This window comes from Pelobates fuscus, chromosome 1 (assembly GCF_036172605.1).
Source record: "Pelobates fuscus isolate aPelFus1 chromosome 1, aPelFus1.pri, whole genome shotgun sequence".
NCBI classification, from domain to species: domain Eukaryota; kingdom Metazoa; phylum Chordata; class Amphibia; order Anura; family Pelobatidae; genus Pelobates; species Pelobates fuscus.
Genome location: NC_086317.1, coordinates 449,352,528 through 449,374,690, shown reverse-complemented (window position 1 = coordinate 449,374,690; position 22,163 = coordinate 449,352,528). Strand labels below are relative to the sequence as shown.

General features: G+C 41.0%; 1 protein-coding gene across 1 annotated transcript in view; it reads right to left on the bottom strand.

Moving 5' to 3' along the window:
* The window catches only part of PDGFD (platelet derived growth factor D), a 295,422-nt gene that overhangs the window by 10,392 nt on the left and 262,867 nt on the right, over positions 1–22,163 (bottom strand). Inside the window, exon 6 of the mRNA XM_063430324.1 lies at positions 19,770–19,984. Within this exon, the coding sequence (XP_063286394.1) occupies positions 19,770–19,984 (215 nt within the window). The remainder of the gene's footprint in view (positions 1–19,769; positions 19,985–22,163) is intronic.

The following is a 22,163-nucleotide window of genomic DNA, read 5'->3' as shown; positions in this document are numbered from 1 at the left end:
CAGATACGTAAGACATATTCCGCTGCCTGGCGGGATTTATACAGTTTGTGTGAAATTAAGGCTGGAGATGCATACTGGCCAATCATGGCAAGAAGTTTTAATGATGCCCCTCTCACTACTGACATGGACTTCCAGTCCGGAATCACCTTTTGTGAACAGCTCCATGCCTGGGCCCAAGACAAACTGGCTGACCAGGCCACTTGTATAAATGATATTGTCCAGGACAAGCTTGGGTCTGTAGAAAAGTATCACTCACGCCTAACCCAAACATTTTCTGACCTAGGCTTTAGTATTTATAATAAAGCACACACTCAGATGTTGTCTGCTGCCTTTGTGGCCGGTCTAAAAGAGAATATCCGTAAGGGCTTGATACTCGCACGTCCTGAGTATAGAATAATTCCCCTGGATACTCTCTTGTTGGTTGCTAAAGGTCTGGAGTCCATGTTACAACCTACACAGAGGAGGAATAGCCCCCTGATGCTCGCTGCCCCTGCTCCAACTCCTGTGCCCACCACTGCTCCCCAGGTGTACCTCGTACAACCAATACAACCGCAGACTATGAATTTCACGCAGGGTAGAACCCCAACTGTGCCCAGAACTTGTTTTAACTGCCACCAGGTTGGCCATTTCAGAAGGGATTGCCCCCATCCCAGATACTTTAGGCCACAGCTTCCACGGTTCTCCAATCCTACTGCCGCTGCCTTTGGATACTTTACCCCTGGATATCTGCAACCACCACCACCTCCACCCGTCCCATATGTTCCTCCTCCTCCTGAGTATTCCCAAGCCCAACCGCCACCCCCACCAGCCCCTGCTGATGGGTATGGTAATAATGACCCTCAGGATGCTCATTCTGCATCTAGGCAGATTCATGCAGCCTGCCCTGCTCCCCAGACTAGTCTACCTTCAACTTCTATACAACATTACACTGGCCCTGACCAAGCCCATTTGGACTTATTACAATAGGTAACAGGCAAGCCTGTGTCTAGTACCCCTGCCATGGCAGTGTCTACAGGGAAAAGGGGGGGGGGGCACTTGCCACAGTAGTCCTCCCCATTGAGGGACATCCTACCACCTTTTTAGTTGACACAGGTGCAGCCCGCAGTGTTCTTAGAGAACAAGACCTGCCAGACCCATCCTGTTTATCAGATCTTGATGTTTCCTGTGTAGGTGTTGATGGCACTCCCCGCAGCAATCCTTTAACTAAGCTCCTACGTGTAGGCTCTGATATCCTTTCACGGTTTGTTGTATCCTCCACTTGCCCCATTAACCTTTTAGGTGCTGACATGTTGTACCGCTTACAAGCCTCTATCGCCTTTACTGCAGATGGTCAGGTACAATTACTCACACCCATGTCACGCAAAGACACTTCTGTTCTCTGTTCCTTACCCCTACTAGTACATCTCACGTCCCCCAACAATGAACCAAGGGTCACGGATACCCCCAGTGCTCTGGATAGAATTCCCACTAAACTTTGGTCCTCAGGGCCTGATGACATAGGCCGCCTGCGAGTCCCGCCAGTGATCGTCACTCTCTTACCAGGAGCCGCCCCTCCACGAAGACCACAATACCCACTGAAACATGCACAAGCACTTGCCATCTCCAAACAGGTTGACAGCCTCCTAGCAAAAGGCGCCCTCAGAAAATGTGTGTCACAATGCAATACTCCCCTGTTCCCTGTTAAGAAGAAGACAGAGAAGGGCCAACCTGACCAATACCGCATGGTCCAAGACCTCCGACTGTCAATGATGTCACTGTCCGAGACACAGCTGTCGTCCCTAATCCGCATACCTTACTGTCACAAGTTCCACCTTCTGCCAGATTCATCACAGTAGTTGATCTTGCTATTGCCTTCTTCAGTGTCCCACTGGATCCATCCTGTCAACATCTATTTGCCTTTACTCATGACCGTCAGCAGTACACATGGACTGTTATGCCCCAAGGGGCACAGAACTCCCCCACTCAGTTTGCAAAGGCCATGTCCACTGTCTTGGAACCTTGGCAGAAAACACATGCTGACGTGGTTTTGCTCCAATATGTTGACGACCTGCTCCTTTGTGCGGATGACCTCTCTACCGCCGAACAAAAGTCTGAAGATCTACTCTGTTTCTTGGCTGACGAAGGTTGCAAGGCTTCTAAGTCAATTACAGTGGTGTCGGCCCTCAGTGGTCTTCTTGGGACATTGTCTTTCCCATGGCACCCGTCATCTTACCAGAAACAGAATCCTTGCTGTTTTGAATTTGCCGCTACCATCTACTCATCAGTCTCTACATGCCTTCCTGGGTCTAATCACGTATTGCCGGTCTTGGATTCCTGAGGCTTCACAACTCATGCAACCATTATATGATGCTCTGAAGAATTAACCGTTCTCTCTACCACCACATGCGGTTGCTTGTTTTTCAACTCTCCAAAAGGCAATTTCCTCCTCACCTGCTCTGGGACTCCCCAACTACCAGTTGCCCTTTAAACTGTTTGTTTCCGAGAAAATGGGCCACGCCTCAGGGGTCCTTACTCAGTCCCACGGTACACGTCAGAGACCGATTGGTTATTTCTCGTGCATGCTAGACCCCGTTGCCAGGGGTAGCCCCTCATGTCTACGTGCCGTATTTGCTGCCAGCGCATTACTGGACAAGAGCAATGATTTCGTCCTTGGACATCCTCTGAATGTCCTTGCTCCACATGACATTTCAGCTATCTTGCAACAGGTACAGCCAAAGCATCTTTCCTCACAACGCCATCTCCGTCTACAGACTTCTCTCCTGCTGCCTGATAACGTTACTCTCCAAAGATGCTACACCCTGAATCCAGCCACTCTTCTGCCACTTCCCAAGGGGGGAGTGCCACACTACTGGTACAGCTTAGACATCAACCCTACATCCCTAGACATCAGTACCTACACCCGCAATTCCACATGATGAGCAACCTGAGAACCTATTGCACTGTACATTGTGGTTCAAAGATACCCCAGTACCTGATCCATACTATGAGGAAGAGTTATTCCACTTGGTGGAAATACGAATTACACTGACAGATTTATTATGGGACTCCAGAGGCAACATGGTCTCGCTGGTTCACCTGCCAATGGAGACATCACACCTCTATCACCACTGGGATGTGGCGGTTCCTCACGCTTCATTTTCCAAATCTCCAGAACTCTCATGGGAAGACTTGGGCCCACTGGCCAAATCCTGGAGCACCGCAACCCAAGAACAACTCACGTTGACGGGAGTTAATAAAAGGATAATTAATTGCAACACAGTCAGTTATCCTTGGTATCATACTGAGATATGTGAGGATTCCCCTCCCACGGGGCAGGACCCAGAGGCCCCTCATGATTGCTTTGAACAGATGAAGATGGAAACCACCCACTTACCAACTGTGCATGAAACCGCCTAACCAAATCCAGACTGCACACTGTTTGTGGACGGCTCCCGATTTGCTGATGAACAAGGACAATACCATACTGGGTATGCAGTCACTACAGAAAGCCAAATACTACAGGCTGCTGCACTCCCACCATCAAAATCAGCTCAAGAGGCCGAGCTAACAGCACTTACTGTGGCCTGTAAACTGTCAGAAGGTACACGTGTTAATATATACACCGATTCAAGGTACGCCCTCGGCGTAGCACATGACTTTGGACTGATTTGGAAAAGCAGGGGCTTCCTTACAGCTACTGGCACCCCGGTGAAGCATGGGGTAGCTATTGAAGAACTAATGGATGCCCTGTTACTGCCTGAGGAGGTGGCTATATTGAAAGTGAAAGCACATGGCCGGTTGAATTCAACAGAAGCCCAGGGCAATCATCTGGCTGACCAGGCTGCTAAAGAAGCAGCACGACAAGGATGGAAAGTGGACAGAAGAGTGGCCTCTACAGAGACCCCTATTTACACTATGCAGACTCTACCTACAGATCTTAAACTTCTCAGAGAACAACAAGCTGTAGCAACCCCTCAAGAAAGACAGAGTTGGAAGGACAAAGGGGCGATCCTCCGAAATGATGTTTATACCATCAACCTCAAGTTTTGTCTACCCAAAAATATGTATCCTGCAGTTGTCCAATGGGCCCACGGACCAGCCCATCTGTCTAAGCACCTGATGAATTCTTTAATTGACAAATACTTCGAAGCACCCGGTATCACCACCCTGACACAGAATTATTGCAGATCCTGCACAATTTGCGCAAAATGTAATCCCGGGAAAGCTATCAAGGCTGCTCCTAACCACCTGGCTAGACCACTGTACCCCTTCCAAAGGATTCAGATCGACCATATCCAAATGCCGAAGAGCGGGCGGTATGAGTATGCACTGGTCATAGTGGATATGTTCTCGGGTTGGCCAGAAGCCTTTCCAGTTGCTAACCTTACAGCAAAAACTACAGCAAAGCATCTTCTTACAGAAATATTTTGCCGGTATGGAGTACCGGAAGTAATTGAAAGTGACCAAGGAACGTCCTTCACTGCATTGTTAACAAGGGAAGTCTGGACAGCACTGGGGGTGACCCTTGCCTTTCACACACTATATCACCCACAGAGTAGCGGTAAGGTAGAATGCATGAATGGCACATTGAAGGCCAGAATGCTCAAAATGTCCCAAGAAACTAACATGCCCTGGCCCGAGAGTCTTCCTTTAGCACTGTTCAGTGTATGGTATACCCCAAGGGGGAAGTACAGTCTGTCTCCCTATGATATTTTGTTTGGTACAGCACCCAGGTTAGGTTGTTATTTCCCACAACAACTTCAAATTCAGTCAGATGCTATGGTAGATTATGTTACTGCTCTCTCTAATGCCTTGACCAAAATCCATGCCCAAGTGTTTTCTTCTATTCCAGATCCAGACTCAAATACAGGCACTCACAAATTACTCCCTGGTGATTGGGTTATGGTCAGGAAATTCCTAAGGAAACACACTCTTGAGCCAAGATTCGATGGCCCATACCAAGTACTGCTAATAACGGCTACCTCAGTAAAGTTGGCCGGGAAGAGTTCCTGGATACACGCTTCACATTGCAAGAAGGTACCCGATCCAGAGGAAGCTACCTCCGCTGAACCATGAGCTTCCTGTGCCTATTTTTGCTGCTAGGCCTGACAAAGGCCCAACAAGTTGCTATCACTAAAGACAATCATGTTTACACGTTTTGGTACAATTCTTCAAACACACACATGGCTACTTTTACTTTTGATTACTGTGATATTGTTTCTTGTACTTTCCCACAGACACAACATTCTGCCATATACAAAGACATACCTAACAAGAAAGACCCATATATTTGTGTAACAGGAGGCCGCTGGGGGCATCACTGTAGCTCCTGGAAAGCAGCCGGATGGAACACTGGTAGACCATGGGGCTATAAGCCCCAATGTGCCCTTGACAGGGTTGACAGAAATGGGAAGCCCTTGTTATATAGAATGACACTGTGTAAACCTGCAGGGTCGACCCCTATGAAACTCACCTTAAACATAGAGCACCCCAGCCCAGGGGATGCTGGAGAATATGTAATGGGTATGTATTGGAAGGGAGGTAGTTCACATAATCAATTGGGAACCTTTTACTTACAAGACATGCTCACGTCACCTGACTGGGTAGTTACTACTCACATGACTGTTAATTCACTGAAACCTCACATTAAGACTTTGAAAGACATGGTTGTTATCGCCAATCCCACTTTTGAAGATACGATGGCAGTAGAAACTGGGTTCTCAGACACTAACCTGTGGCTAGAATGGATGAGATATAATGCTAATTCACACAACAAGACTAATTGTTATGTATGTGGTGGGGCTAGACCTCACTTGGGGACTGTACCCCTTAACCTACCTCCTGAGGTTGAATTGTGTTTTCTGAGCCTTTATGTACAGACAACCACTAACTCATCAACCTGTGAATCATGGAAAAGGGTGTATCCCATTACCCAGGTAAATGTCTGACCACCCGATGGAGTCACAGTATACCCAGGTAATTACACCTGTTATGCAGTGCATAAAAATACTGGTAAATTCATGGGCAAATTTCCATCTGGTTATTGTGCTACCTATCATGACCCACCTATGACATTACTGGTAAATCATGCAAAATCAGTTGGGGATATTTACTGGCTATGTGGTGATATGTAACCAAGATCCCAACTAGCAGGCCTATGGTGGGGGGAATGTACCCTGACTAAGGCTATAATGCCCATTCATATTATTTCAGACGATCACCAAGGCCCACTAGACTCCCCACATGCATATTTCCGAGTTAAAAGAGAAGTTCCCCTTCGTGGAAGTTTCGACCCACATATTTATATTGATGCCATAGGGGTGCCAAGGGGGGTGCCTAATGAGTTTAAAGCAAGGGATGAGGTAGCAGCAGGGTTTGAATCCCTAGTTCCACTAATCACCACTAACAAAAATGTCAACTGGATAAACTACATTTATTATAATCAACAGCGGTTTGTTAATTACACCAGAGATGCCCTACAGGGCTTAGCGGAACAATTACAAGCTACCTCCCAAATGACATTCCAAAATAGGATGGCTTTAGACATGATTCTAGACGAAAAAGGAGGAGTAAGTAAAATACTCCCCGACACCATGACCTGTTTTACCTTTATCCCTGACAATACTGGGCCCAATGGGAAGGTGACCATGGCAATAGAAAAGTTAGACCGCCTCTCCGACGAATTGCTAAATAATTCTGGGGTCCCCAATACATGGGATCGATGGTTTGGATGAATGAATGGGTGGCAGAAGACTTTATTCCAGGTAGGAATAGCAGTCCTCACGGTAACAGTCATCTTCCTTTTCCTGACATGCTGCATACTACCTTGCATACAGAAATATCTACAGAAGACGGTAGGACAGACCATTGATAACATAACTCCCACATTTCTACACCAGGACATTGATGATACAGAATATGACACACCACACACCCCTACAGTCTCACCAGTTCAAACAGACAACTGCTTTCCTATAGGGATAGTGTAAGGATAGCGTCTGTCTCTACGGGCAGAAGTCTCTCGTGGGAGAAGTAGTGGGCTAGCCACTGCGGGATACCCACGGAGCGAAGCATTCGAGATCTGTTAAGACAGATGTGCTGCAGCCAGTTAGGGACATATTAGGGGCAGTTGTAGTTGTCTGTTTAGTAAATAGCTATTTTAAGGGGGGATGGTTGTGGAAATGAAATATTATCCTGATTTCTTTAAACTAGTAAAATGTCTATTTACTTTATATAGTTCTCAATCAGCATTTATCGTTTTATATGATTTACTTAAAATGGGCGCTAGGGCCAGGGAGTTTCCCTTAGTCATCGAATAACACCCTCACTAACAAGATGGCGCTGGAATCTGGGGAGACCCGCAAGATGCCAGTGACATCACACCCGGTAGGACGAGCAATAAATCAACCACTTAACCCTTAACCAATTATTGATGTATAAATCAATGTTATCTCTGACAATGCCTATGATGTAATTTTGCTTTATAAGGGGCATGCCACCCCCTTCTAATAAACATTCCTCAAGTTCTTCATAAACCTGAAACTTGTGTCTGGTGTGAATTACTTCTTTAATTTGGCCAGGGGCAGATATTTATTGATTGATTTCCACTTCATTGTGTTTCATTGTATATTATCCCCCATAGCCAGTAACCTGTGTTTATTATACATTATCCTCCCCATAGCCAGTAACCTGTGTTTATTATACATTATCCTCCAATAGCCAGTAACCTGTGTTTATTATACATTATCCTCCAATAGCCAGTAACCTGTGTTTATTATACATTATCCCTCCCATAGCCAGTAACCTGTGTTTATTATACATTATCCCCCCATAGCCAGTAACCTGTGTTTATTATACATTATGCCCCATAGTCATTTATCGTTGGACCCAGGGCCGGCGCGTCCATAAGGCGGCACAGGCAGCCGCCTTAGGGCGCACGGGCTCTGGGGGCGCAATATTTCAGTGGCCGGCAGGAGGGAAGCTCTCCCTCCTGCCGGCCACCATCTGGACCCCGGTGCGGCAGTGCTGTGATGTGATAAGGCGCGGCGAGGGAGCTCTAATCTCACCGCTCTGCTCCCTCGCGCGCTCTCTGCTGATGCCGCGGAAGCCGGAATATGACGTCATATTCCGGCTCCCGCGGTATCTGCAGACATCCCGCGAGGGAGCAGAGCGGTGAGATTAGAGCTCCCTCGCCGCGCCTGATCACAGCACTGCCGCATGCCGCCCAGCAGCCCCACTGGACAATGATCCATCATCCACACCAGCTCTCCAGGTAGGCTCGGTGGAAATTTTTTATTTATTAAAATAATTAGTGAATGTATGTCAGGTGTCTGTGTGTGAGTGTCTGTGTCTGTGAGTGACAGTGTGTGTGTCTGTGAGTGACAGCGTCTGTCTGTGAATGACTGAGTGTGTGTGTGTGAGTGAGTGCGTCTGTGTGTGTCTGTGAGTGATTGTATGAGTGTGTGTGCATGTGAGTGTATGAGTGTGTCTGTCAGTGTATGATGAGTGTGTGTCTGTCAAATCAGTGAGAGTATGTTTGTCATTGAGTCTGTGTGTGACTTTCAGTGTGTCTGTCAATGAGTGTCAATCAGTGTGGGTCTGTCAGTGTCAATGAATGAGTTTGTGTCAGATCAATGAGTCTGTGTCTGTCAGTGACGTCTGGGTGTTTGTCATTGAGTGTGTGACTGTCAGTGTGTACAGAGTGTAGCGGAGCGGAGCGCGGTACAGGAGCTTCTGTTTCCTGTACCTGGCCAGACTGACAGGAGGTGCTCACAGAGAGAGCACTCCCTGTCAGTCCGGCCGGGTACTGAAAACTGAAGCTCCTTTAGGGGATCTGCTCCGCTCGGCAATGCAACAATAGAGGTAGGAGGCACACCAGGAAGGGGAGTGTGACCACTCCCCTTGGTGTGGGGTGCACCAAGGGACAGGGAGGGACAGGGAGGGAATGGGAGAGAAACACCAAGAGACAGGGAAAAGAGGGGGGCGGGGAGAAGAACACTAAGGGACAGGGAAGGGACCACTAATGGTCGGGGAGGGGAGAGGGGCTGGTTAAGAGGCACATAGGTGAAGATTTTTTTTTGGGGGGGGGGCAGAAAATGCATCTTTGCCTATGTACCTAAAAATCCAAGCACCGGCCCTGGTTGGACCCAGAGAGTGAGTGAGTGAATAATATAATATATATGTTCAGAAACATATTAGTAATCTATGTAAATCGGGTTCATGCAAAGAGGGTGAAAAGGTATTAAAGAAAAACACACTTATTGCATCAAATTTACAAAGCCAAACTTTTAAAAGCTTTCCTCATTTCTTTCTCGGGATGAGGAATATATCGGTTGTAGACTGAGGATTTCCATCTGCCCAATCTTTTAATAATATGCACTGGAGTGTCAGTGTTGAAGGAGACCAAAGCTGCCCCTATTCTAAATGAAAGACCCGAGACATGGATACAACCCAATCTTAGGAGTAGTGTTCTGATGTAGAAGATGAATTTAGCCGTAGTCAGAGGGATTCAGTGAGAGTAGTGGTGAAATATGTGTGGCATGACTGAGTGTGGGTAAGTAAGAGTCAAGTATTTTAACTGGGCACTAGTTCTAGGTGGGATAAAGTGGTATAGCGGATGGATGAGTAGTTTGGTTCGTTTTAGAGGTTTGTAGAGAAAGTATATAGTGATCATGATTTTTAGCGATATCCAATATTTTTAAGGTGGTCCCAGTGCCACCACTCATATCTGGTGTCACAATAGCTTGCATTTTAAAACAAAACAAAACTTTTTTGACTGTAATATAATAGCAGTCAGTTTCCTTCACACGTGTGCGTTTTAGGGCCTGCCAGGGCACAGTGTCACACCAGTGCAACTGATATCTGGTGTAACAGTAGTGTACATTTAAAAAAAAAAAACTAGAAATTTGACTGTGAAATAATAGCAGTCAGTTTCCTTCACACGTGTGCGTTTCAGGGCCTGCCAGGGCACAGTGTCACACCAGTGCAACTCATATCTGGTGTAACAGTAGTGTACATTTAAAAAATAATACAGGGGGCTTGTTGTCACCTTTCGGGGACCCTTGGTGTTGTACGTGGCTGGGTGGAGGAAGAGACCTTTAATGACATCAGTGAGGACAAGGAACGGGACATGGCTAGCTTGGTATCCAACCTTGTCCAAATGGGGAGTTTGCGGTTGTGCAAATGGACTGTTTGCGGTTGTTTGCAGTTGTGATTCCTTCCACCATGCTCACTTTAAAAATCAGAAGTGGTCATGGATGTTGGAGTAACCATTTAAGCTAATACATTAATTGTTTTGTTCAACTCCTATATTTACATTCATATTTTCTATGCTTTCTTTTTTCTCTTTAAAGAGCAAAAGCAGGAATTTATTCATTAGGTACTGTATTTTCTATTTAATACAGAATTGCAAATTTCGGGCAACAATAGCGTTGACTTAGAAAAATAATTTACTTCTTTAATTCTTTTACTTTAGCCTATGTTTTGCAGTTCAGTTTTCAATTCACTTCAATTTAGTGTTAAGGAAATAAAACATCCATTTTATGTGCTCAAAGTATCCCCTTTATCAGCTTTATATGCTTCTATTTTTGAATAATCTTTTTTTTTTCTCCATTTAGTTATTGCATTCTAATTTCAAATATCTCATGATTTCCAGTTCACATTCAACACAACTGTGGTGGAGTGTATTATTTGATCAATTTATTTAAGTATAATTTACAGAAGCAACTTGTCTTTGGGGATATCAGTGTACTGAGGTACAAGCAATACAAATAGATTGCTTTGAATTTTTATAAGGCTGTTACAAATCTGTTTGATTTAACATACTATAAATAATGAAAGTGATAACAGGATTCTAGTAAATACTTTAAGGTCAGAGTAAAAAGGCAAAATCAAACAAATAATTTAAATAACTCTATTAAGTATACATAAATCAATGCAGAGCATTGTCGAAAGCAGGGGAAAGATGGGAATGGATCCCACTTCACAGATACTTTTGTTGGGGAATGAGACCATAGTATAAAAGTGTAACAAAATAGATAAATAGAAATGGTCAAATACCTTGCGTATAGGTATTTACAAGGACCATGAAGGCATTGCTAGCAGTGCAGCTTACTAAAAATGGCAACAAAATGTAAAAGAATGCGTACATATCAGCACATGCAGTAAATACATTTAAATGATATATTGCTAAAATAAAGTTATTTAAAACTGTTATGGCTATCTTTAACACTCTGGACTGCTACTGTAATTCTGACCATAATATTGAAGAGCCCTTTCACTCCTGTTCCCACTCTGACTGAAAGAATGATATGACTCAATGAAACTTCCTTTACTGTTTGACCAGGGTGAGCTGACATTTTCAGGACACTTGCAGGCATTATAGCAATGGTTAGTGTTGTCTGGCAAAGTACATGAAACCCCCTCCCATAAAAAAAAACAAAAACATATTTAGTTGATTCTAATATTAAAGTGGCTATCAATAGCTCTTATGCCATTCTTAGTCTTTAACATTTTAACTGACTAGTTTGCTCCTTTTGATAGGCCCATATATTATATAAGATGTGTTTACTCCAGGTTCATCTTTTTTATGCATCATCCCTTTTTTAATTTGATTTTCATTTAAGATGTATTGTGATGTAAACCCCTACTAATCATTTTGTACTAAACGTTGTACTTTTGGTTTTATACAAAAGTTGAACAATATCTCAATTAATGCAAGATAAGGGTCTTATCCCCCAATATTTCTGTAAAGCCTGGGTGAATGAATAATAAAATATTAAACTCATTAGCAATTTCACTCTACACATCTATCCTCTCCACCGGATAATCTTCCATGTGAATATAATAAAGGTGACATGCCATACTTGTTACCGCTACCTGTCTGTCTATCTATCGTAATATTTATTAGGCATGCATAAATAATAGAAACATTTATTATAAAAACTGTAAGTATTTTGGGTTACTTATAATCTAAGTGGCAAAATCTAACCAATGATAACCAAGCTACTTCTAGGTTGAAGAATGCGTCTAAATATCACATTTTTCCATAACTTTACCATTTAATTGTTAATTCTCTACAATTCAAAGTTTAGTAAATTATCACATAAAGCACTGTCAATTTGCATTCTAGTTATTTAATGAATTAGTTTAATACCTCTATTACCTCTTTTTTAGTTATATAAATTGCCATTAGTAAGTCTCCTAAAATTTCTCAGAACAACAACGCCAATGGCCACAACCCCACTCACACCCCAAAAAATTTAAGTGTCCCTCTTTGTCCCTTTGAAATGCATTTCTCTGGCCCAACAACCTGTGCAACTTGTATCAAGCACACAGCATTCTGAGGAATACCGCAAATGTTGATAGTAAAAGTTAAAGGGACACTATAGTCACCAAAACAACTTTAGCTTAATGAAGTCATTTGGTTGCATTGATCATGGACATGGCTAGCTTGGTATCCAACCTTGTCCAAATGGGGAGTTTGCGGTTGTGCAAATGGACTGTTTGCGGTTGTTTGCAGTTGTGATTCCTTCCACCATGCTCACTTTAAAAATCAGAAGTGGTCATGGATGTTGGAGTAACCATTTAAGCTAATACATTAATTGTTTTGTTCAACTCCTATATTTACATTCATATTTTCTATGCTTTCTTTTTTCTCTTTAAAGAGCAAAAGCAGGAATTTATTCATTAGGTACTGTATTTTCTATTTAATACAGAATTGCAAATTTCGGGCAACAATAGCGTTGACTTAGAAAAATAATTTACTTCTTTAATTCTTTTACTTTAGCCTATGTTTTGCAGTTCAGTTTTCAATTCACTTCAATTTAGTGTTAAGGAAATAAAACATCCATTTTATGTGCTCAAAGTATCCCCTTTATCAGCTTTATATGCTTCTATTTTTGAATAATCTTTTTTTTTTCTCCATTTAGTTATTGCATTCTAATTTCAAATATCTCATGATTTCCAGTTCACATTCAACACAACTGTGGTGGAGTGTATTATTTGATCAATTTATTTAAGTATAATTTACAGAAGCAACTTGTCTTTGGGGATATCAGTGTACTGAGGTACAAGCAATACAAATAGATTGCTTTGAATTTTTATAAGGCTGTTACAAATCTGTTTGATTTAACATACTATAAATAATGAAAGTGATAACAGGATTCTAGTAAATACTTTAAGGTCAGAGTAAAAAGGCAAAATCAAACAAATAATTTAAATAACTCTATTAAGTATACATAAATCAATGCAGAGCATTGTCGAAAGCAGGGGAAAGATGGGAATGGATCCCACTTCACAGATACTTTTGTTGGGGAATGAGACCATAGTATAAAAGTGTAACAAAATAGATAAATAGAAATGGTCAAATACCTTGCGTATAGGTATTTACAAGGACCATGAAGGCATTGCTAGCAGTGCAGCTTACTAAAAATGGCAACAAAATGTAAAAGAATGCGTACATATCAGCACATGCAGTAAATACATTTAAATGATATATTGCTAAAATAAAGTTATTTAAAACTGTTATGGCTATCTTTAACACTCTGGACTGCTACTGTAATTCTGACCATAATATTGAAGAGCCCTTTCACTCCTGTTCCCACTCTGACTGAAAGAATGATATGACTCAATGAAACTTCCTTTACTGTTTGACCAGGGTGAGCTGACATTTTCAGGACACTTGCAGGCATTATAGCAATGGTTAGTGTTGTCTGGCAAAGTACATGAAACCCCCTCCCATAAAAAAAAACAAAAACATATTTAGTTGATTCTAATATTAAAGTGGCTATCAATAGCTCTTATGCCATTCTTAGTCTTTAACATTTTAACTGACTAGTTTGCTCCTTTTGATAGGCCCATATATTATATAAGATGTGTTTACTCCAGGTTCATCTTTTTTATGCATCATCCCTTTTTTAATTTGATTTTCATTTAAGATGTATTGTGATGTAAACCCCTACTAATCATTTTGTACTAAACGTTGTACTTTTGGTTTTATACAAAAGTTGAACAATATCTCAATTAATGCAAGATAAGGGTCTTATCCCCCAATATTTCTGTAAAGCCTGGGTGAATGAATAATAAAATATTAAACTCATTAGCAATTTCACTCTACACATCTATCCTCTCCACCGGATAATCTTCCATGTGAATATAATAAAGGTGACATGCCATACTTGTTACCGCTACCTGTCTGTCTATCTATCGTAATATTTATTAGGCATGCATAAATAATAGAAACATTTATTATAAAAACTGTAAGTATTTTGGGTTACTTATAATCTAAGTGGCAAAATCTAACCAATGATAACCAAGCTACTTCTAGGTTGAAGAATGCGTCTAAATATCACATTTTGCCATAACTTTACCATTTAATTGTTAATTCTCTACAATTCAAAGTTTAGTAAATTATCACATAAAGCACTGTCAATTTGCATTCTAGTTATTTAATGAATTAGTTTAATACCTCTATTACCTCTTTTTTAGTTATATAAATTGCCATTAGTAAGTCTCCTAAAATTTCTCAGAACAACAACGCCAATGGCCACAACCCCACTCACACCCCAAAAAATTTAAGTGTCCCTCTTTGTCCCTTTGAAATGCATTTCTCTGGCCCAACAACCTGTGCAACTTGTATCAAGCACACAGCATTCTGAGGAATACCGCAAATGTTGATAGTAAAAGTTAAAGGGACACTATAGTCACCAAAACAACTTTAGCTTAATGAAGTCATTTGGTTGCATTGATCATGCCCCTGAATTTTCACTGTTCAATTAACTGCCATTTAGGAGTTAAATCATTTTTATTTCTGTTTATGCAATCCTAGCCATACCTCCCCTAGCTGTGACTAACTCAGTCTGCATTAAAAAAAAAATGGTTTCCCTTTTAGTCAGATGTAACTTATTTTAGATATTTTTATCTCCTGCTCTCTTAATTAAACTTTAACCACACACAGGAGGCATCTGCTGGGTCTAGCAAGCTAATAAAAGAGCAGGTGATATGGAATTCTAAATTAAACAGAATTTGCCATAAAGAAAGTATAAACATTAGATGACTCTTTACAGGAAATGTTTAGGAAGTCTGTGCAAGTCACATAAAGGAAGGTGTGACTAGGAGTGTTTAAACTAAGTGATTTAACTCTTAAATGGCAGTGAATTGATCAGTGAGATTGCAGAGGAGTGATCTATACATCAAAACTGCTTCATTTAGCTAGAGTTGTTTTGGTGACTATAGTGTCCCTTTAAAATACAGACAGAATTACCACAGCGAGAGCCAGAAAATAAAGTATTATAAAAATATAAAACTCTGCTCCTTTACATTTACATGCTTGCTTAGCACAATGTGCTACCAAAAGGGATTGTAAATGTATATGTGAAACAATCAGAAAATGAAATCCAGTCTTATATATATATATAATGACAGGGTCCCTTTAAAATATAAATGTTATATTGTATTAAAAACTAACACAACATAAAATGACTGACGCTGGCTGGAAATGCTCTATTTCTTCCAAGAAAGTAAAGTGTGTTCTGTGTGCAGGCTTTGGATAAGAACGGAGATTTGGACAGCATTTAAGTTAACAAGCCCTCTGACAGCTTTGGGATTTTCCCTGTGTTTTATATTAAAAAACATGAGCACGGTATATGGGCTCTGCAGATAACAGGGGAAAATGAATTGGCAAACACTTTTTTCCTAGACAAGACAGGAGAGGAGTGTTTGAACAAAGTGGAAATTGGACAGCTTGACTGTCTGATCACAGCACTGATATTCAAAGATTTAAGCCTTTCCTACTGTATATATAACAGTTTTATATTTACGTACCTAGAGTCGCATTGAATGTAGCAGTTATTCAGTATAAAAATGCAAGTAAACCGTAAATGCTTCTGAACAGACAGAGCATTTATGCTATTTTTCTACTCTCTCAAATCACTAGAAAGCGATTAAACAGAGACTCAGAAGCAGGAGATATATTTTTTTAAATTGCAATACACAGATGAATGAACAAAGTGGTGGGAGTAATTATTTATTGCATTAAAGGGATACTATAGTGCCAAGACTACAAAGCTGTATTCCTGGCACTATCACCCCACCGCCTCCCCCTTCCCTTGCGCCCCTCTCCCAGGTGAATAACAGGGTAAAAATCCTTTATTTATTTAGCTTATCATAGCGCCGTTGTGTTTCGGTGCTGGGTCAAAGCTCCTCCTGTGCCCCGCGATGAGCGGGCTCTAATGGGCATGTACAGCAAATGCTGCACGTGTATTAGACATCCCCATAGGAAAGCATTGAATCACATCTGACACTGGAGATCCTCATGCAGAGCATCCCAGGTCCGTTTGAAACCAGGAAGCCCTCTAGTGGCTGTCTAAGAGACAGCCACTAGAGGCTGACTTAGTGCTGCAATGTAAACAGTGCAGTTGCAATGTTTAACATTGCAGCACTTAGGGCAATAGGGACATTGTACCCAGACCACTTCAATGAGCTCTAGTGGTCTGTGTGCCTACAGTGTCCTTTTAAGATGTGATTTATACTTATAAATGTACATACTGTATACGTGAACCAATAACCCAATATGTAGGGGTAGGGTTCTTTATGGCAAGAAATTCCATAGTGTTCCTTATCACCCCCCTCCCCTGTCCCATAATGTCCCTTACCCCCCTCCCCTGTCCCATAATGTTCCTTACCCCCCTCCCCTGTCCCATAGTGTTCTTTCCCCCCTCCTCTGTCCCATTGTGTTCTCCCCTCCCTCTCCTGTCCCATAGTGTTCCCCCCTCCCCTGTCCCATAGTGTTCTTTTCCCCCCTCCCCTGTCCCATAGTGTTCTTTCCCAACCCTCCCTTAGTGTTCTACCTCCCCTTCCCTGCTCCAGAACTGCTGAACGCTGCTGGAGAAAGTCTCACTCCACATCTGACTTTCTCCACTATAAATGTATGCTGCGCTCTTACAATTCGTCTCTTTCCTCTGCAAAAGTAAATTACTTATAACCACACTCTACCATGAACCCAAATGACTATTTCACACTTTTAACTCTCTTCTTCACCCTGTTACTCCTCCTCCTCCTACCGACTTAACCGCCATAAACTTTGCAACTCTCTTCACTGACAAGATCTCTACAATCAGGGAAGAGATCTCTCATCTATTACAATCCTTCCCCTTACAATACTTTCCCCACCCTCACTCTGCTGTTCTATGTTCATTCAGACCTGCTACAGCAGAAGAGGTTTCTGGTCTACTCCGATCCTCCCGCCCCACCATCTGCTCCCTTGATCCTATTCCCTCGTATCTCATCCGTACTCTGTCTCCTTCTCTTGCTTTGCCTCCCACTAAAATTCTCAATCTCTCCCTCTCATCTGGCATATTTTCATTACCCTTCAAACATGCGACTGAACCCCGGTTTTAAAAAGCCAAACCTTTACCTTAACTCCTCGTCAAACTACCAACCTATCTCGTGACTGCCTCTCTGCTATTTATAACTGGATTGCTGCCCACTTCTTTAAACTCAACTTGTCCAAAACAGAACTTCTGGTCTTTCCTCCCTCAAGTGTTGCTACTCCCATCTTTGTCTCCCTCTACGTTAATGGTGCTACCATCACCACGCAGGCTCGCTGCCCAGGTGTTTTCTTTGACCCGACTTCTCCTTCACCCCTCATGTCCAGTCGATCGCCAAATCCTGCCGCTTTAAAAACATTTGCAGTGCATTGATAAGTTTATTTTTCAAGTGAGATAAAGAAAACAATAGCCGTAAAAAGAAGAGGAGCAGTTTTTTGCTTCTCTTTTTTCCCCTCTGTTGGTCACTTCTCATTTCATCTGTAAATAAAATGAAAATTTTGTGGCTGTCCCCTAACCAGCAATAATCTCACCGCAGACAGAACGCCGAATTACAAATCAAATAAACATGTGTACATTGCGTGGGTTATTTGTTCGATTACATGTCCATATAGATGCTTACAGTTATGGAATTCAGATGACCAGCCGACAGACCTATATTCAGATGAATTGCAATTCGCCCAAAAATAAATGCACTAGGCTAGCATTTAATTGTTTTATCCAATAAAGAACTGAAGAGGAAATACAATTTAAATTCTAATGAGTGTAAAAAAGTATTTCATACAGTTTCCTAAGTGCATTATTCATCGCACATTATACAAGATTCTGGTAGCACACCTTTCATTTTCCTATGATATACTGACCATGTACAACCTCACATGAACAGAAGGGTACTCAAACACTCTAAAGCAGATCTGTAAATTTTGGTGGTCTTTGCATTATTTACAATGACCCACGACACCGACAGATCCAATAAAGGTCTGATGACCATACGGTACAGAGGAGATGAGTTTTACTTACCTTAGGCTGTCCCTTGCTGCTGTCCTATTTGGCTCCTGGTGCTTCAGTTACCAGGAGCCACGGCAGTGTTATAGTCTTGTGCAGAGCTCGAATCCCACAGATCATAGACAGGACCTAAATCCCATAGCCATAATTTGTTTCGACTGGGCTTAGACAAAACCTGATGGCTGTGCTCCACCTTTTGCCAACCTCAGTGGACAAACCTACTTTGTCTTATGATATATGTTCACTGCTATTTCAATGCAGTCTTGATCAGTATGTTCATAAAGAATGTATCTTTATGAAAATACTGAAAAGTGACCGATCCACATTTAAGGAATAAAATCCAAAGAAACAGTGTCTAAAGCAATAAGATTTCAAAATATGAAAAGTAAATCATGGAGGATAAGGCAATAGCTGTTCAAACATATCGATAATCAGAAAAAATATAGTGAGACATTATTTTATTGAATTAAATTTACTCAACATCCGAATAGAATGAGGAAAAATATCTCACACATTTAGAGTTAGGTGAATCACTTAAAAGGGCACTTTAATTACAATTAAACAGTGGTTCCCACACCAATATTCAAGCTACACCAGCAGGATACCAATGGGAATGCAGGCAAGCAACACCATAAGTGCTACGACTTATTGTAGTGGTAACAATGCAAGGAATTTGTGTGTGCGGTACCAATGAATATCACTTTATTCTTAAGCCACCAGCTAGTCGATTACTTTTTAAATACACAAAGATGATTCCTGCACAAAATTCATTTAATCAAAAAGCGCAAAAGAAAAAAGTTAACCAAGTTAAGAACGGAAAATCTAAAGAAATGGTTATTGTTGACTAATGGATCTTATATATAAAATCAAATATTACGCATACAAGAAAACCATAAATAAGACATCGGTTCTTACAAAATTAGGAGGATTGGGCACTTATGTCAAGTTCCCTTCATATTTTCAAGGTACTATGTTAAATTAATATTTAAAAAAAATTACTTTAGATATATTTTTGAAATTTAGTCGACTAAAACTAGACTAAAACTAAAACAATTCAGATGATTAAAATACGACTAAAATGGGTTTTTAGTCAAAAGACTATGACTAAAACCAAATAGAAATTTGCTGCCATAATTAACACTGATATTGACTTGACTACAGATTATATAATGATAATATATATATTTATGAAATATTTTACCAGGAAGGATAGCGATAGAGATTGAGATTTCTCTTGTTTTCAAATATGTCCTGGGCAGACAAACATTGCATTTTAACAAACAGTTAACATACAGTTAAAGTCTTTTCACTCTTAATATGCCCATTTTAGTAATCCTTCCACGATGGTGTATGAGTTTATTTTAGTTTTGTTGAAAACAGCTAGCCTGTATTCCATTCATAAAACCAGAGAGTAAATAAATCTATTGCATAATATAATAAGCATAATTGTTTTTCTATTACCTCGTGGTACTTTTTGACGTTTTTTCCAGATGTACATGTACATGACCTCCAGCTTGGTGTGCCACAGCCACAAGTTCCACCGCAGCGTTTAACAAGCAGACAACGTGGAAAAAATACAGCATTTGTGATCTTCAACTCTTCTCTTAAATTGACTGTGTGGTTCCGTGGAGTACAGCTATAGCGCTTTACATCATCATTTAGCCGGTCTAAATTAGCTGGAATACAAAATATATTATGGTAAAAAAATAAATTAAAAAAAATCCATTAATTCATAAATATACATTTTATTCAAAAAAGATTTCAAACTGTTTCAAGACAGATCTTAAGAATATTAACCTAATGAGTAGAAAATACTATATCTAATTTCATGGACCTAATACTCATGAATGGTAGCAAAACAAATTAAGAAGAACATTTGGATTTCTTCTTTGATAAATAATATGACAAACCGTTTTATTACAACAAAAGGTCCCATATTAATTGCAAAGCAACATTTAAAAAAAAAAAATTTTTTAAAAACCAAACCATTTTATCCTGTATTTAAAATACATGTAGACATATACATTATAGACAACACCAATTTATTCTTAATCAGACAACGCAATCATTGATAAAGAATAAAAATAAATTCCACATAACACACACACATATTATAATAGTTAGTATAGAAGAAATTTATGCTTCTATATTGGAGATTAATATCCCATTTTTAAGTTTAGTTCAATAATAAACATTCACAAAATATCTGTTATTTTGCCATCAAAAGCAATAGGAAACATAAAATAAAAATAAATGTAAGTGTATTATTCATAACTATTCATTATTCATAACTGTAACTGAAAGTATTAAATTACATCTAGATACGGTGCTTCAAAATAATAAATCTGCTCGGTTTATTTTCCATAGAACAATAAATAATATGGTTGGATTTTGGATTTGAAAATATTATTAAATAATCAATCAGTTATTTATCTAGGTCTATTGTTTAATCAGGAGAATTACAATGAGATTTCTCATGTTTTCAGGAATGTGCTTTAGAGCATGTTAAATGCAAGAACACAAACAAAAAAGTTATATATTTAAATCCCAAACCAATACTTAAACATTACCAGTAAGTAAATGTAGAACACATGGTCGACTTTAACGCGGGGCAAACGGGGCAGCTGCCCCGGGCCCAGTTACTCCTGGGGGGCCCGAAGCAGCTGCACCGTGAACCCCGCTGGCCTCAAATATTTCTCATCCCCGGCCGATAATCCGCACACTAAGGAGGTCCACCGGGTGGCCCATGCACAAAAGGCCACCCGGTGGGCTTCTGTCAGCAGGGGCCTGGTCGCGCACTGAGGCGCTTTAACAGGCTCTTGCTTTTCGGCATCCGGAATTTGATAGAACACTGGCTGGGAGGAAGTGACGTGCCCGTCACTTCCTCCCACAAAGAGAGGAGCGCACGGGAAAGAAGAGTAGGCAGAGTGGAGGGAGTCTGGCCAAGAGAGCCAGAACCCAACTCCGAACACCTTCAGCCACCAGCAGGAAAGGTAGGAAACTGGAGGGTGGGTTTTAAAGTGTACATTTTTTTGTGTGTCAGTATGTCTGTGTGTGTGTGTATGTCTGTGTCAGTATGTCTGTCAGTGTGTGTGTCAGTATGTGTGTGTGTCAGTATATCTGTGTGTGTCAGTATGTCTGTGTGTGTGTCAGTATATCTGTGTGTCTGTATATCTGTGTGTCAGTATGTCTTTGTGTGTCAGTATGTCTGTGTGTCAGTATGTCTGTGTGTGTGTGTGTGTCAGTATGTGTGTGTGTCTGTATATCTGTGTGTCTGTAAATCTGTGTGTCAGTATGTCTGTGTGTGTCAGTATGTCTGCCAGTATGTGTGTGTGTGTGTGTGTGTGTGTGTCAGTATGTCTGTGTGTGTCATTGTGTGTGTCAGTATGTCAGTATGTCTGTGTGTGTGTGTTTCAGTGTGTATATATCTCTGTGTGTGTGTGTGTGTATGTGCATACATCTCAGCATTCACACACTAACACTACACACAAATACACCCCTGCATTCAAACTTCAACACTACGTACAAACACATGTCTGTGTTACACACCAACATTATATGTAAATACACCCCTGCATTCAAAAACCAACACTACACAAATAAATGGTTGCAATCACGCCAACACCACATACAAACATATTCCATACAAAAACCTGTTTACATTCAAACACACAAAAACTGCTTAGTGCTAAATACAGACCTGCAAACATGGGTAAATGCTAGAGCCCCATGAGTCAATGCATATCTGGAGTTACACGACAGATGGGGATCTACCTTTTAATCACCTGTGCGACAGGGAGGCCCCCCAAAATTCTTGCACCTCTCTACTTTAGGTCCGCCACTGCGTTGGGGTGG